The sequence below is a fragment of the Propithecus coquereli genome, unplaced genomic scaffold (assembly GCF_000956105.1).
Source record: "Propithecus coquereli isolate 6110/MARCELLA unplaced genomic scaffold, Pcoq_1.0 Scaffold170, whole genome shotgun sequence".
NCBI classification, from domain to species: domain Eukaryota; kingdom Metazoa; phylum Chordata; class Mammalia; order Primates; family Indriidae; genus Propithecus; species Propithecus coquereli.
In genome coordinates, this window is record NW_012141636.1 from 4,003,562 (window position 1) to 4,017,883 (window position 14,322).

Sequence of the window (14,322 nt, forward strand, 5' to 3'; positions counted from 1 at the left end):
GCACCAAAAGAGCAGAAGAACGGGATCCATTTGTACTCACCTTCAAATTGGTACTAACTGATCAACACTAGGTTGATAACATGGCAGAAATACTCTCTAGGGATTAGGGGGATGGGGGCAAATCTACAACTAAAGGACACAGGGAGCACTAAAGGGAGGGAAGGGCATGCCTTTAACGCGCATTTGGGTGAGGCAAAGACATAAAGTGTAACTATAATGTTTGTACCCTCACAAAACCCTGGAATAATAAAGGAAAAAAAAAGAAAAAAAAAGCTCCCCAGATAATTTTAATGCACAGCCAGGACTGAGAATCACTGCTCTAACTTGACCCTCTTAATTTTACAGGTGGGGAAACTTTGCTTGGCCCCATAATGTGACCATGGCTCACTTAAAGGTCTCATTTCTAACTTAGTTATAGAGTTTGGCTTATTAGATCAGAAACTGTTAGAGCTGGAAGGGATCACAGAAGCCATGTAATCTAACTCTGCCACTTTTACTCGAGACTAATGAGCTAAGTGACTCACCTAAGCAGTCATAGCCAGGAAGGGGGTGGTAAGGGCTAGAACCCAGATCTCCTGACTTTTAATCCAGTGCTCTTCCCATGACAGCCTCAGCTAGAGGATTGATTAAGAGGGCCAGATGGAGAAGGCTAACCAGTCCCAGCTGCAGATCTTGTGTTTGCTCTCCTCAAGGGAGGCTTTCCAGCAACACAGCTGAAACAGTTTGGCAGAGGAGTCTGGGTGGAATTGGACGAAAGCAGTCTTGACCAAAGGAACCAGTGTTTTGGTGTCCTGAGACTGGGAAGGAGGCTGGTCTGATGATGCTAATTCTTGCTTTCTGCTTGCTTCCCAGTTGTGCTGGGAGCATGCGTGCGTATATTCCCAGTTAGCTGACAGCTGGGTTGGAATCACGTTGTGATGTGCTCAAAGACTGTACCCTGGGTGTGAGGGCTCTTCCCATTTGCTGAGACAAGGTTGTCTTTGTTTTCCAGAGTGGCTTTGGTCAAGATGCTGGCACTCGTTGGTCCTATGCATGCCTAGAAATGGGCTCCAGTGGATATTTAAGAAGCAGAGGCATGTGATTGGTGTCCCAGGAGTTCCTCTGTGTGTGGGTGGGTAGAGGTGGAAGCGGTTGAAGATAAAAAGGTTCCAATGCAATAAACTGAGGCTCATCAGACATATTGAACAGGAAGCAGGAAACTCCAAGGAGGTGAATGTGAACCTTAATCACACCCTTTTGTGGCAATCGGGGTGAGGGCAAAGAAGAGATGAAAAAATAACACCCTTTTAAGTTTATGAGGAACTTCACAGTTGATAAACATGTTCATATGCATTTAGCTCATCTGATCTTCACAATGATCCCACAAGGTGGACAGTTCCTGTGATCCAAGCTTGGAGAAGTAGAGTAGCTGGGCTCCAAGGCCACATGGTTATTAATGGAGGAGCTAACTCACTATCTCTGGACACCAGCCCCAGTGCTCTGTCCAACATGGTATAATACCCCTCCCAAGTGTGTGTGCATGCACGTGTGTGTCCCTCCTGTGTGCTGACCCGTCTGGCAAGGGAGTTTATATGAAGGCAAGAATGTGTTTATCTCTGAGGCACCATGGTTACCAAGGCCACAAGAAGCTGGACTATGAATTCAGGAACAATGCAGGGAACTGGCTCTGGGTCAGCTGCAATGTCTTAGACAAGTTAGCCTTAGTTTTCACCTCAGTAAAATAATAAGCTCTGTGTGGGGTTGTTGCAGGGCTCAGACATAATGTGCACAAGTAGCTGGCCTAAGGCCCACATGAGCATTGTAAGCATTCAATAAACAGTGACTGTCAATATCCTGTATACATGTTACTGGTCTATGTGCAGAAACCCACCTGTTTGCAAATAAAAAAGATAGCAGGTTGGCACAAGGCCAAGGGCTGCTGGCTTTGTCCAAATCCAAATATGTTTCCAGGTATTTTCCACAGTCTCCAACTACACAGAATCAAGTGCCACTTCCTAGCCTGGCCTTTCTAACTCGTAGCAGCCTGCCCTCTAACGCCTCACTTAAACTTGCTGCTGGACTTGAGAGTTAAGTGCAAGGACAGGTAATTTAAAGTCTGAATCAAACAGACTGTGGTGGTATTTCAGAGGATGGGGATGTGCTCAGTAGGTTTACAGTTTTTACTTTTCGGTAGTGCAACCAAGTTGGATGGCAAACCCCAGAGGGATGGGCCAGGCAGACCACACGCCTGAGCGCCTACGACTGCTGGACCCCGCACATAGGAAATCTCAGTAAGTCCTCAGGTGCAGCCATGTGAATAGGCCTTAATCCCTTCTGACGCCTAAGGAGGCTGAGGAGGTGCTAAATTAATTCTCAAAAGTCACTGGGAGCTGAGATTCAAGGGCAAGCCTGCCTGGCTTCAAAGTCCATGCTCCTTTCACTACCCACAACCAGCCCTCAGATAAAGACTCTCCTTGGACCAAAGCTTTAGTCAGCCTCCTGAGTCCTTTCTGGCTAGGCCAGACCTTGAGCTTCCCTCTCTGTCCTTGTAGAATCCAGTTTGAGCAAGAATCCTAAATCAGTTTAGTGAAAATCCCCCACCTTTGATATCTGACCACTCTTGACATCTTATGACCCTGGCCTGCCTTCAGCAATAATCCCATGTCAGATTAACCAGCAATCCCAATTCCTTCTTCTTTTTTTCTTTTCTTTCTTTCTTTCTTTCTTTTTTTTTTTTTTTTTGGTGACAGGGTCTTGCTCTGTCACCTGGGCTAGAGTGCAGTGGCGTCATCACAGCTCACTGCAACCTCAAGACTCCTGAGCTCAAGCAGTTCTCCTGCCTCAACCTCCCAAGTAGCTGGAATTACAAGCATGTGCCACCACACCTGGCTAATTTTTCTATTTTTTGTAGAGACAGGGTCTTGCTCTTGCTCAGGCTGGTCTCAAACTCTTGGCCTCAAGCAATCTTCCCCCTCGGCCTCCCAAAGTGCTAGGATTACAGCTGTGAGCTATCGAGCCCAACCCAGAAATCCCTTATTCTTGGTGTTTCCTCTTAGTAATTTTCCACCCACTGAGTCCCACCCTTCCCCTTAGTTATAAATCCCCACTTGTCCTTGCTGGAATTGGAGTTGAAACTACTTTCCCCCACTGCAAGACCCTGATGCAGTGGTCTCTGTACGTATCACTACGTTCCCATTCCCCAAATAAAATCTACTTTCCTTTTTTTTTTTTTTTTATGAGACAGAGTCTCTCACTCTCTCACCCTGGGTGGAGTGCAGTGGTGTCATCATAGCTCACTGCAACCTTAAACTCCTGGGCTTAAGTGATCCTCCTGCCTTAGCCTCCTGAGTAGCTGGACTACAGGTGCACACCATGATGCCCAGCTAATTTTTTCTATTTTTAGTAGAGAATGGGGTCTTGCTATTGCTCAGGCTGGGCTTGAACTCCTGGCCTCAAGTGATCCTCCCACCTCAGCCTCCCAGAGTGCTAGGATTATAGGCATGAGCCACCTTGCCTGGCCTATCTTCCCATCTTTAACAAGTGTCACAAATAATTTTTTCTTTAGTACCTCCATCCATCACCCATACAGGTTGGACTCCACACTGAAGCTGGGAACTGTTAGGTCTACAGGTATGTGCGCATCACTTAGAGCCTAAGAGGACGAGGAGTATGAAGACAGGGCTGATCGAGAGGGAGGTGGCCTGGGGAAGGGAGAGGATACACTGACACTGGACACTATATTGGCTTCCTCCACGCACCCTTCCTCTGGGTTGAGTTTTGTCCAGGCCTTCACCAGCCATTCTTCTGCCTTTTGCCTCTTCCAAGGCACACACTAGTGACCCTCAGGGGCAATTCATCAAGCCAGACCCACGGAAGCACCCACAAAGGATGTGCCAAAGGAGATTCAGGAAGAGGAGTCCAGAACCTTCTGCTGTGTCTATCTGCCTGGGGACACTCAGGTACCCCTGAGATGCTCTGGTATCTCCTTCCAGGTTTTGAGGAGATGCAGAGCCCCAGGCTTGTGGGAGGTTCAATTTGAGCATCAGCTGGACCTAATTAGCTTTGGTGGGGGGCAAGGACTTTTACAGAGGACTTCATTGTTCCTGGGAACCCGGCAGGAAGGTTTATCATTTCAGAAACTGAGAAGGCACTGGCTCTCTCCCCTTGGCCTCAGGGCTATCCTCCCTTCAGACGCTAATCCATAAAGTCATTCCAAGCCAGGCGGATGGAGCTCAGGCCTGGGGTGGAGCCCAAACTCATTTCCCGCAGGAGCAAGGCAGGTGTGGAGTCAACACCTGGAAAGCAGCCAAATGGAAACCTAGAGCAACAGCTCAGAATGTCATACGTCAAATAACTTAATTGGGTAATCACCTGAAGAAGGGTTCGTGCAAAACACATGCGGGAAGCCTGTACCAAGAGTGTGAGGGACTAATCCCCGAAGACGGTTCAGTCTGCCCCAGCCTGCCTCAGCCTCCCCCAGCCGCAGGCCCTGTGACCTGGCAGGATCAATTCTTCCCAGGAGACGCTCTGGAAACGGACTAGCAATCCCCACCTGAGGGCTCTGGGCAGGCATACATTCCTGGAGCTGCAATGCCATGCCACCCCATCCTGAATGCCCACAAATGTGCACAGTCCTAAACTAGAAGTGGCAGTGTAGTGTAGGGTTACCTGTTCACCATTTGGTTCAGATTGCATGGGTTGAGTCTTGGCTTTGCTGATTATAAACTGTGTGACTTCTGGTAAATTTTCTGTGCCTCAGTTTTCCCATCTACCAATGGGATGATAATAGTACCTAGCTCCTAAGGGGGCTGTAATAATTAAATGAGTTAATATATGCAGAGATTTTAAGATAGTACCTGGCCTATTAGTAAGTGGTTGCTAGGCTTTTCTTCTGGTGCCAGTTCCTCCATAGGTTCTCTGCCGGGACTCTCACATGCCTGTTTGCCACTTCTGCAGCATCCTCTCTACCCTAAGCCCGGGCTGACCTGGTTCTCTGGGCTTAGGTGGTTGGCAGGGCCCTGTTTTGACCCACATGGAACTCCACTCTCCTGCCCTATCCCTGGCCGTTACTGACCCCTTGGAGAACCACAAGTGGGACAGGGACCTGACTCTGAAATAGTTCCCCGTTAATCCACCCCCTTGGGTGCTATGAAGAAGACAAGGACTTCCTCTTTGTCAGGCAGAATCACTTGTCCATTCTACTCAGCCTCTCTGCTCTCCTGTTTCACCCACCATGAGGTCCCAGAGGCCATATATTCTAGCCAAGGGGAGGTGGGTATGCTGGCATCACTGTAAACAAATGCTTCTTGTCTCAATTCTTCATGGCCCAGTCCAAATGACACCTCTTTGGTGCAGCTTTCCTTGATTCCCAGTCAGACTTCTGACTTCACCAATTGCTCACTGTATGATCTTAAACAAGTTCCCTTCCTCTGGCCACCTCAGTTTCCTCATCTGTGAAAGGAAGATACTATAACCAAGCTAATCTTACAGGACATTGAGAGGATTCATTACAAGCCAACACATGTAAAGTCCTAGCTCCCCTCCTTTTCCCCTTCTTGCCAGCCACAGATAATGCTGAGATACCCAAGTCAGCTGACTAGCATGGTGTCTACAAAGCCTATAAAATCAGCTCTTCTCTGGGCTCAGTTTATCTCTGAAGCCCACTCCAGAACCCAGGGAAACCACCAGGACTGAATTTGAGTTAATGAACATTTATGGAGCAACTATGGTGTCAGGCATCACGTTAAACACTGAATGGTTATTCCAAAGAACAAAATACAGTTCTCGACCTCAAGCAATTCACTAGCACACTGAGCTCAGGGCCAGCAGGGATAGCATAGTGCATGGTATACATATGCACTTTTAAATATTTACAAAGAAAATGGAATCATTGAATACGTAACAAACTAACATTTTCAACTACAGAGGTGAACCAAACAATGTTATACAGACACACGCCATTTTGTTCTTCCAGAACCCGTTGTTTCATGAAGAGGTCCTTTAGCTCACTCCCTCCCCTGGCATGGAGCTGAGGTCCAATGGAAATTTGCCTCCAGAGCCAAATGGATGAGAATGACTGTCTCCTTCTTCTTTACCTATGGAATTCCTCCCCAACATTTGAGGACCAGCCAAATGTCATCTCTTCTGTGAAGTATCCCTGCTGCCACTAGGAAAAATAAATGTTCCTTTCCCTTGTTTCCCATAATTCTTTGTCCCTATTAAATATCTTATTTCTTTTTAACTTTTATTATATTTAAGTTATATTATTGTTGCCTGGCCCCTCATTGTGCTGGTTGAGAACCGTATTTTGTTCTTTGGGGTAACCTCTCAGTGTTTAACATGATGCCCGGCACCTACCAGTTGCTCCGTAAATGTTCGTTAATTCAAATCCAATCCTGGTGGTTTCCCTGGGTTCTGGACTGAGCTCTGCAGGCAAATTCTACTTTCACAAGTCTGTAGCATATGCAGGGTCCTGACCCTGGTACTAGTTTATATAGAAACAACTGACTCCAAAATCTAGTCCATAGGAACCTGTGGCACAAGGGCTTCTACATGCCCTGGCAGTGGGAGGTGAAAGTGAGATGGCCTTGAATTTCCAAACTATCTCAGCTCCATGCCAGGGAGGTAGTGAGCCATGCCTTAAGGGCTAAAGGACCTCTTCAGGAAACAGTGGGTTCCAGAAGAGCAAAATCATGTGTGTTTGTATAACATTGGGTTTGGTTTATCTCTGCAGTTAAAAGTGTTAGTTTGTTACATGTTCATTAACTCAATTTTCTTTGTAAACGTTTAAAAGTGTATATATGTACTATGACTCTACATCTATTGTTCCTTTCTTCTTTTTACAATAGTTTCTGAAGGAAAATAGACATACTTGTGTCCTTCCAATTGTATGCCAGCTACCTGATCCATACTATCCCATTTTACCCTCATGATGATTATTTGAGGGAATAGTATTATTACCTCCATTTCATCAATGTGGAAATTTAGGCTGAGAGAGGATAGGAAATTTGTCCAGGGTCAAGGAGATTAAATTCACGGCTGAGGGCAAAGACCCAGTTCTTCACAGTGAGTACACGGCATGACTTTCCCAATGGAGCGACAATTACTTGCCAAGTACTGGTCTACACACATGGATCTGACATGTTTCCTGTCCCCTCAAGAAATTTGTATTCTAGTAGGGGAGACAGATATACAAATAACTGAAAACATAAAACAGGAAAAAGAAAACTATGGAGCAGAAGTATGTGTTAACGGGTTGGCGGAGGCCAAGAAAGGAACGATCATTTCATCCTGAGGGGATCGAGGAGTGCTCCACAGAGAAGCTGCGCCTTGGCATGGGCCTTGAAGGCTAACTTGAATTGCAATGGGTGGAGAATGAGAAAAGGGGGAGAATGTAGGAGTTTAAGGCAGACAGGGCCATATGTGCAAAAGCATGGAGAAGAACACCTGGTGTACTTGGGCATGGAGAATAGATCGGCGTTGCTAGAACATTCGATTTTGGAGCTGGGCTGTGGCAGGTTGAGATCTGTCCAAGTGCTGGACTTGATTCTTTAAGCCCTAGGGGGCTGCTGAAGGCCTTGGAGGAAATACTTGAGCTGAGATTCTCTATGCAAGAAGGACCTGGAAGGACCATTTCTGAGTAGGAACAGAGATAAATGGGGTCCTGCATCCTTTAGAAATGTACCATCAGCCCCCAGTGTCTCTGCCACTATTGGTTTCAGAGATGAGAATAAGAAAACAAGAGTCTCTTTACTATTGAAAAAGACAAGCTGAAGCCCAGAACTGCTACAGGGCTCTGGTGCAGTGGTCCCCCTGTAAGATTACAAAGCTTGGGTCTTCTGGGTGATGAGGACATGTCTGCTACAACAGCTGGACACACTGCCATAAAGATGAGGTTGGATGTGCTCTCCTTTGCCCATGGTAATAGTGGGACCCGAAAAGGCAGCAGGAACACTTTGTAATCAGCTTGTAATGCTGAACCCAAATGCTGGCTTCAAAACTACAAGATTGTTTTTCCAAATTAACAGAAGTTGCTCTAAATCCATGATTACGTGTTCCCCATATAACACATGATTTACAAACACTGATTTATAAATTCTATATAAATGTAAATTACACATCTGTACACAGTATGTTGCTGAAGGAAACTAGAAATGTTTTACCCCAAAATATATTTCTTTGACATATTTTGAGATGGCTGCCATGAGTCTCACAAATAGAAGTAACACTGCAAAGCTGTCTTTTGGGGCGGGGGTGGGTGTTACATCTGTCGAGAATCTGATCTGCATTAATATAGCCAGGTCTATTCTTTCCTGATCTAGAAAAGAATAACTGAGAGTCTCACACCTTTAAAGGTCCGAAAAGAAACATTTGCCATCTATCCTCTCTGAGGGCTTCTACCTGTACGGTTTCATTTATGCAACGTGACCATCTTTGCTAACTACTCAAGCCTAGTCCTCTGTCCCTTCCCAAACATGTTTGTCTGTTTTCAAGTCCCCGTACTTTTTTTTTTTTTTTTTTTTTTCCAGAGTCTCACTCTGTCACCCCGGGCAGAATGCAGCGGTGTCATCGTAGCTCACCGCAACCTCCAACTCCTGGGCTCAAGACACCCTCCTGCCTCATCCTCCTGAGTAGTTAGATTACAGACATGGGCCACCACGCCCAGCTACTTTTTCTGTTTTCAGTAGAGAAGGGGTCTCGCTCTTGCTCAGGCTGGTTTCGAACTCCTGAGCTCAAACAATCTGCCCGCCTCGGCCTCCCAGAGAGCTAGGATTACAGGCGTGAGCCACCGTGCCCAGCCTCAAGTCCCCATTCTTTAAAAACCTCTGTGCCACATTAAGGAGTTGAATCTTCATTCTAAGGGTTTCCATGTATATATGCTAAAAATAAATTTGTAACTTTTTCCTCCTATTAATCAATCTGCCTCATGTCAGTGATTTTTCAATGAACCTTAGGGGGACAAGAGCCTTTGCTCCCTACATCGCATATTTACATATTCTAACACAAACTAGAACAATGTTCCATTACTTACACTAAACCAAGGCAGCTCTTTTATCATTAGTGTTAGAACTATACATTTATAATTATCAAGCACCTTCCTCCAAGGACCCCTTTTAAAACATATATATATTTTGAACTCATCATGAAAAAAACAAGTGATTTTTTTATTTTTAAGGAAACTGCTCAAAATTCTTCGGCCCTGAAAGAAAATGCAGTGCCAAAATTTTGCCCAATAAAATGACATTTTAAGTAGAATCTGAGTTAAGGCCAAAGGAAGGTATACTTGTTCTTTGAGTCAGCAAAAAAATTCAGGTTTTGGTGTCCAACAATCCATTATTCACTGGTCTGAATTGGCAGGAGGGCTGTCAACACTTTGGATATGACCAGAGGAGGCCAGAAGGTGATAGGTAGATAATGAGAGAAAAACAATCTGAATTATCTATCGGGCCAACTCTGAACATGTTGGGCATTTATTATTTGGAAGTAGAGACCATTCCCATTCAATATCCCCTTGCTAGCTACTCTTTCGGCTCATTTCTCTGCTTATGGGGTCATTTTCCTGAACAAGTGCTTACAATCAAAGTCTCTTTGTTGGACCCAGTCAAGAGTGAGCCTCCAGTCAGCACGGGCAGCAGAAAGAATTTATTCCCCTGCATGAGACAGCCCCTCCCTGAGCCCTCACCCCACGTGGGCTCACCGGGGCCTGCGGAAGGTCAGGCCGTAGTGCTGACAGGCCAGCCCCACGGTCGGCGTGTACACGATTGGCATGAACTTCTCCACATCCGACGTCAGCACTCGGTAGAAGAGCTTCTCGTTCCGATCTTGGAGTGTCATAAGAATGATGTACCTTGGAAAGGGAGAGAAGCAGCAAGCTGACCACAGAGACCCACACGTGGCAGCATGCAGGCCCTTGAGCCTGTGTGTAGAAAGGGTGGAGGACCTGGACTCCCTGCTCCTGCTACAGGGGCACGTTTGTGGGAAAGTCACCCATCTGCCCTGAGCATGGGTTTCAACAACTATGAAATGTCCAGAAGATGATCTGCTTTATGATGCTTATTATTATAACACATGGATATGTACCATTTTAAATATTTTACATTAACTCCTTTAAGACTTCCAGTGATTTGTGAGGTAGGTACTGTAATTCTTGCTATTTTAGAGGCAAGGAGTCTAATGTTCAGAGAAATTAACTCACCTAAGGTCTCATGGCAGCCTAAGGATTTGAACCTAGGCAGTCTGATTCTAGAATCTGTGATCTCAACCACTGTGTGAGAAAGTTCATTATGTTACCATATGGACACTAATGAATGACAGTAGCATAATAATACTTGGAGGTGGAGTAGGGTCAGGGAAAATAATGGGCATATGGCCTTTCCTACCACCCAGGCTGCTTCTAGTCACCAGCAGAGTGCACAAGTGGCAGAGTAGCAAGTAATCTCAGGGAGATATGTTCCAAAATCTGTCTTTTGCCTATTCCCTGAAGCCTGGAATCACTACTCCAGGAAAAGAACCTTCCATTCACACTCCTAAAAACGCAGAAACTGCTGCTGAGAGGAAACTCAGAGGCTGAAATTCACAATGAATTTCACAGGTGTGACTGCTAATATCACAACCTTTCTGAATGACAGTTTGGGAGAGAGTACAGAGACACTTGAGGCCCTGGCATAGTGTGGGATGAAAGAGATGCTCTGATAGGAGAAAAAAGCTGTTCTATGGTGAAATGATCCCTGAGTATGGTGTCAGGGTCCTGGATTTGAATCCCAGCTCTCCTGTTTACTAGCTGTGTGAATTTGGGGAAGTCTTGTGATCCCTTCTCCACCAAAGGTGCTGGTCCAGAACTAAAGGCTGTGTTTTGGGAGGTGTTTTTAGGAAGGTTTTATACTCAGGTTATAGCCAGAATCTCAACTCAACTCGTTGCCAGTGTAAGGACTCCCTTCCCTAGTAGCTGTTTGTGCACATCTCTTCCCAATTCTACATTCAGGTAGGTCAAATTGGTAACCTGGAATCAGCCATGGTGGGATTATTTACACTATGGAAATTGGCAAATGCTATAAATTCTCTACGCCTCACTTCCCACAGGGAACCAGTTATTAGACATTTTCCAGTATGCCACTGCCCTTACCCAAAAGAAGCAGGGGAGCCTTCTTAGCATTTCACCAAGCACCTGCTGAAATGAGGGACTCCTAAAATGAGTGGGCCAAAGCAGTCAACACAGCATCAGAAGCAAGCTCTCTAGAGCTCCCCAAAATGGGGACATCCTTCTGTCCCTGAGCCTAGAATGTCTTCCCAGGCATATGAGTGAGGGCATCTAGCTGGAAAGAACTGGGGAAGGAAGGATTTTGGACTTTAACTTTTAGAGTTTAATATTTTCTGGAAAAAGGTTTTCACTTTGGACTTCGATTCTTCTCTATAAATTTAACAAAAGAGAGAGGTTCAAATTGTTCAAAGTTAGGGCATGTCTCATGTTGGTTGAATTCATTGTGTAATTTCTGGTTTTCTCTTCAGGGTGACTTGGCTAAACCCAATCTGAGTGGGATAAACAAAAGGGAGAGACTATTTAGCCTGGGCTGCAGTATGGCCTTGGAGCTAATGTGAGTAATAATCCTGTGAGTTTAGAACTTTGGGAGTAGGGGTGGGAGGATGGGCAGGGGCTTGCGTGTTCACTACCACTCAGAAGCAATGGATGACATGGGGAAGCATAGGAGGATGAGTGCTGGAGGACCCTGACATGCTGCTGAGCTGTGCCCCTAGGGGGACAGCCACACCGTCAAGGACCCAAAGTCTTGGCCATTTAGCTCTGTAGATACATGGGGAGAACACTACTCTTCTTCCTGCATTTCTGCTAGAGCCCATAACAAGCTGACATATTTACTTAACAAACTCTAACACAGTGCCTACTATGTGCCAGGCACTGTTCTAAGCACATCACAAATACTAATGCATTTAATCCTCATAATAATCCTATGAGTTAGGTGCCTTTGAAATACTCATTGTACAGATGGGGAATGACCCAGATAGGCTAAATAACTTTTGCCATTAAGCGGAAGAATGTGGATCTAAACTCAGTCTAGTACTAGAGTCTAGTGACAGCCACTAGGCTCTGTTTCCTCTTAGCTGTGGCGTAGCAGAGAAGTGAAAAGCACAGACTGCAGAGCTGCCATCTGCGTTCAAACCCCGGCTATGCCAATTCAAAGCCGTGGGACCCGGGCTTCTTTGGTGAAGCTGCTACAGCTGATCCTGTGATTCCCCAATGGCTCTTCGTGTTTACATTTCCACTGGGGAGAATCCAGAGAGTGGGCAGGGTTATTAACTGCTGCCTATAGCCTCCAACAAACGACATCTAGGTCCTTCCTAAGGTGTCCCTTGTTCATTTCCCTTCTCCTCCACCATGTTCTCCTAATTGCAGGAACCTGGACCACGTACCACTTCCGTAATACACCTGTCTCTACGTCTTTGCTCCACCTCTCCCTTCTCCATGAAATGCCCTCCCTGACCCCTATTGCTGTCTGCTGAAGTCTAATCAGTGCTTCGTGGGCCAGCTCAGCCTGACCACTTCCCAGAGGCCCTCCCAGATTCCACTGGTTAGAATTCAGTTTCCCTTCCCAGTTCTCCCAGGACATGTCGACTGTGCCTCAGTCACAACAAGCCTTTTCTCTCAGGGAGACCACCATTCCTTCAGAAGGCAGGGCTGGGTCTGGGATCTCTCTGAGCTCTCTGCCTTTCCCAGCTGCACAGGTTCCAGAAAAGCTGCTGTAGACCACAGTAAACAGACAGCTCAGCCCAAGGATCGGGTAGAGAGAATAGACTTTAGGCACTGACTTATCCAGGTCACTCTGCTGTCGCTCGTAGTATCTCATGATCCGGAGGAGCTGGACATCCTGGCTCAGGAAGCAGGGGGGGATCAGGCCGTGGATTCCAAGCTGCAGCCTTTCTTCAAGTGTAAAGGCCATGCCCTGGGAAGAAGAGGAAACACACACACATAAATGGATATGTAGGACACCAAGGAACAGAAGGGGTACCATCCACAGATAGGCCAAAGCCAGTGTGACTCAGTAGAAAGGGCCCTGCACTCAAATCCCACTTCTGCTATCTAAGCAGGAGGGTAATGTTGGGCCAGTTACGTTGATGCTTCTGAGCTTCAGCTTCTTCACTGGAAAAACAGGAAAAATATCTATATCATCCATTTTTTGGTTTGTTTTTTAAAAAAATATTTTATTTTTAGAACAGTTTTAGTTTTATGGAAAAACTGACAAGATAGTACATAAAGTTCCTATACACTCCTTCACTCAGTTTCCCCAGTTATTAACATCTTACATGAGTATGGTACATTTGTTAGAGTCAACAAACCAATAGTGATCCATTATTATTAACCAAAGCCTGCGGTTTATTGAGATTTCTGAATTAGTTTTTACCTGATTTTTGTTTGTTTGTTTCAAGATCCCATCCAGGATCCTGCATTATATTTAGTTGTCACTGTCTCCTTAGGCTCCTCTTGGCTCTGACAGTTTCTCATATTTCCCTTGTTTTTGATAACCTTGACAGTTTGGAGAATTCTGGTCAGGTATTTTGTATGGTATCTTCTTATTGGAATTTGTCCGATGTTTTTCTCATGATTAGACTGTGGATATGGATTTTTGAGAGGAAGATCACAGAGGTAAAGTGCCATTTCTGTTACATCAGATCAAGGCTACATACGATGAACATGGTTATTGCTGATACGGACTGTGGTCACCTTGATCAGAGGGAGTGCTTGTCTGGTTTCTCCACTGTAAAGTTATTTCTGTTTTATGATTCTTCTGCCAGGGAAATTTGTCTCTTTGCCATCATTTATTTGCTTATTTAATCATTTATTTATATTAGAATGGACTTACAGTATTTATTTCATACTTTGGGTTATAATCCAGTACTGCTTTATTTATTTTATTGCTCTAATTGCTCCAGCTTTGGCTATTGGGAGCTCTTTCAGTTGGCTACTGTGTTCCTTTGACATATTTCAGTAACATAGTGGGTTTTTTGGAGAAATTCTTTACTTTCTGGCACTACAAGATGATCCGGGTTCATCTTGTATAATATGTTGCCTGCCCTGATCCTAGAATCAACCATCTCTCCAAGGAACCCTGACTCCTTTTTTGCAGCTTGGTGTTAGAAAGCAAGATTAGGGCACTACTTACTACTTGTGTTCTTTGCTATGGGGTTTCATCATTTCCAGTCCCTCTCAGCTGACAGACAGAGCAAGGAAGTACATATGTGTACACTAAATTCTGTGTATAAACACATATCTATAAATGTTTCTATATTTAACCATATGAACCTATATTAAGCTAAACATAGTTCATACTAGTG

At 45.2% G+C, this 14,322-nt stretch overlaps 1 protein-coding gene across 1 annotated transcript in view; it reads right to left on the minus strand.

The window, feature by feature from the left end:
• The window catches only part of ME3 (malic enzyme 3, NADP(+)-dependent, mitochondrial), a 204,984-nt gene that overhangs the window by 106,430 nt on the left and 84,232 nt on the right, over window positions 1-14,322 (minus strand). The window contains exons 3-4 of the mRNA XM_012641853.1: window positions 12,799-12,932; window positions 9,677-9,826 (exon numbers count right to left, since the gene is read on the minus strand). Coding sequence (XP_012497307.1) covers window positions 9,677-9,826; window positions 12,799-12,932 — 284 coding nt within the window. The remainder of the gene's footprint in view (window positions 1-9,676; window positions 9,827-12,798; window positions 12,933-14,322) is intronic.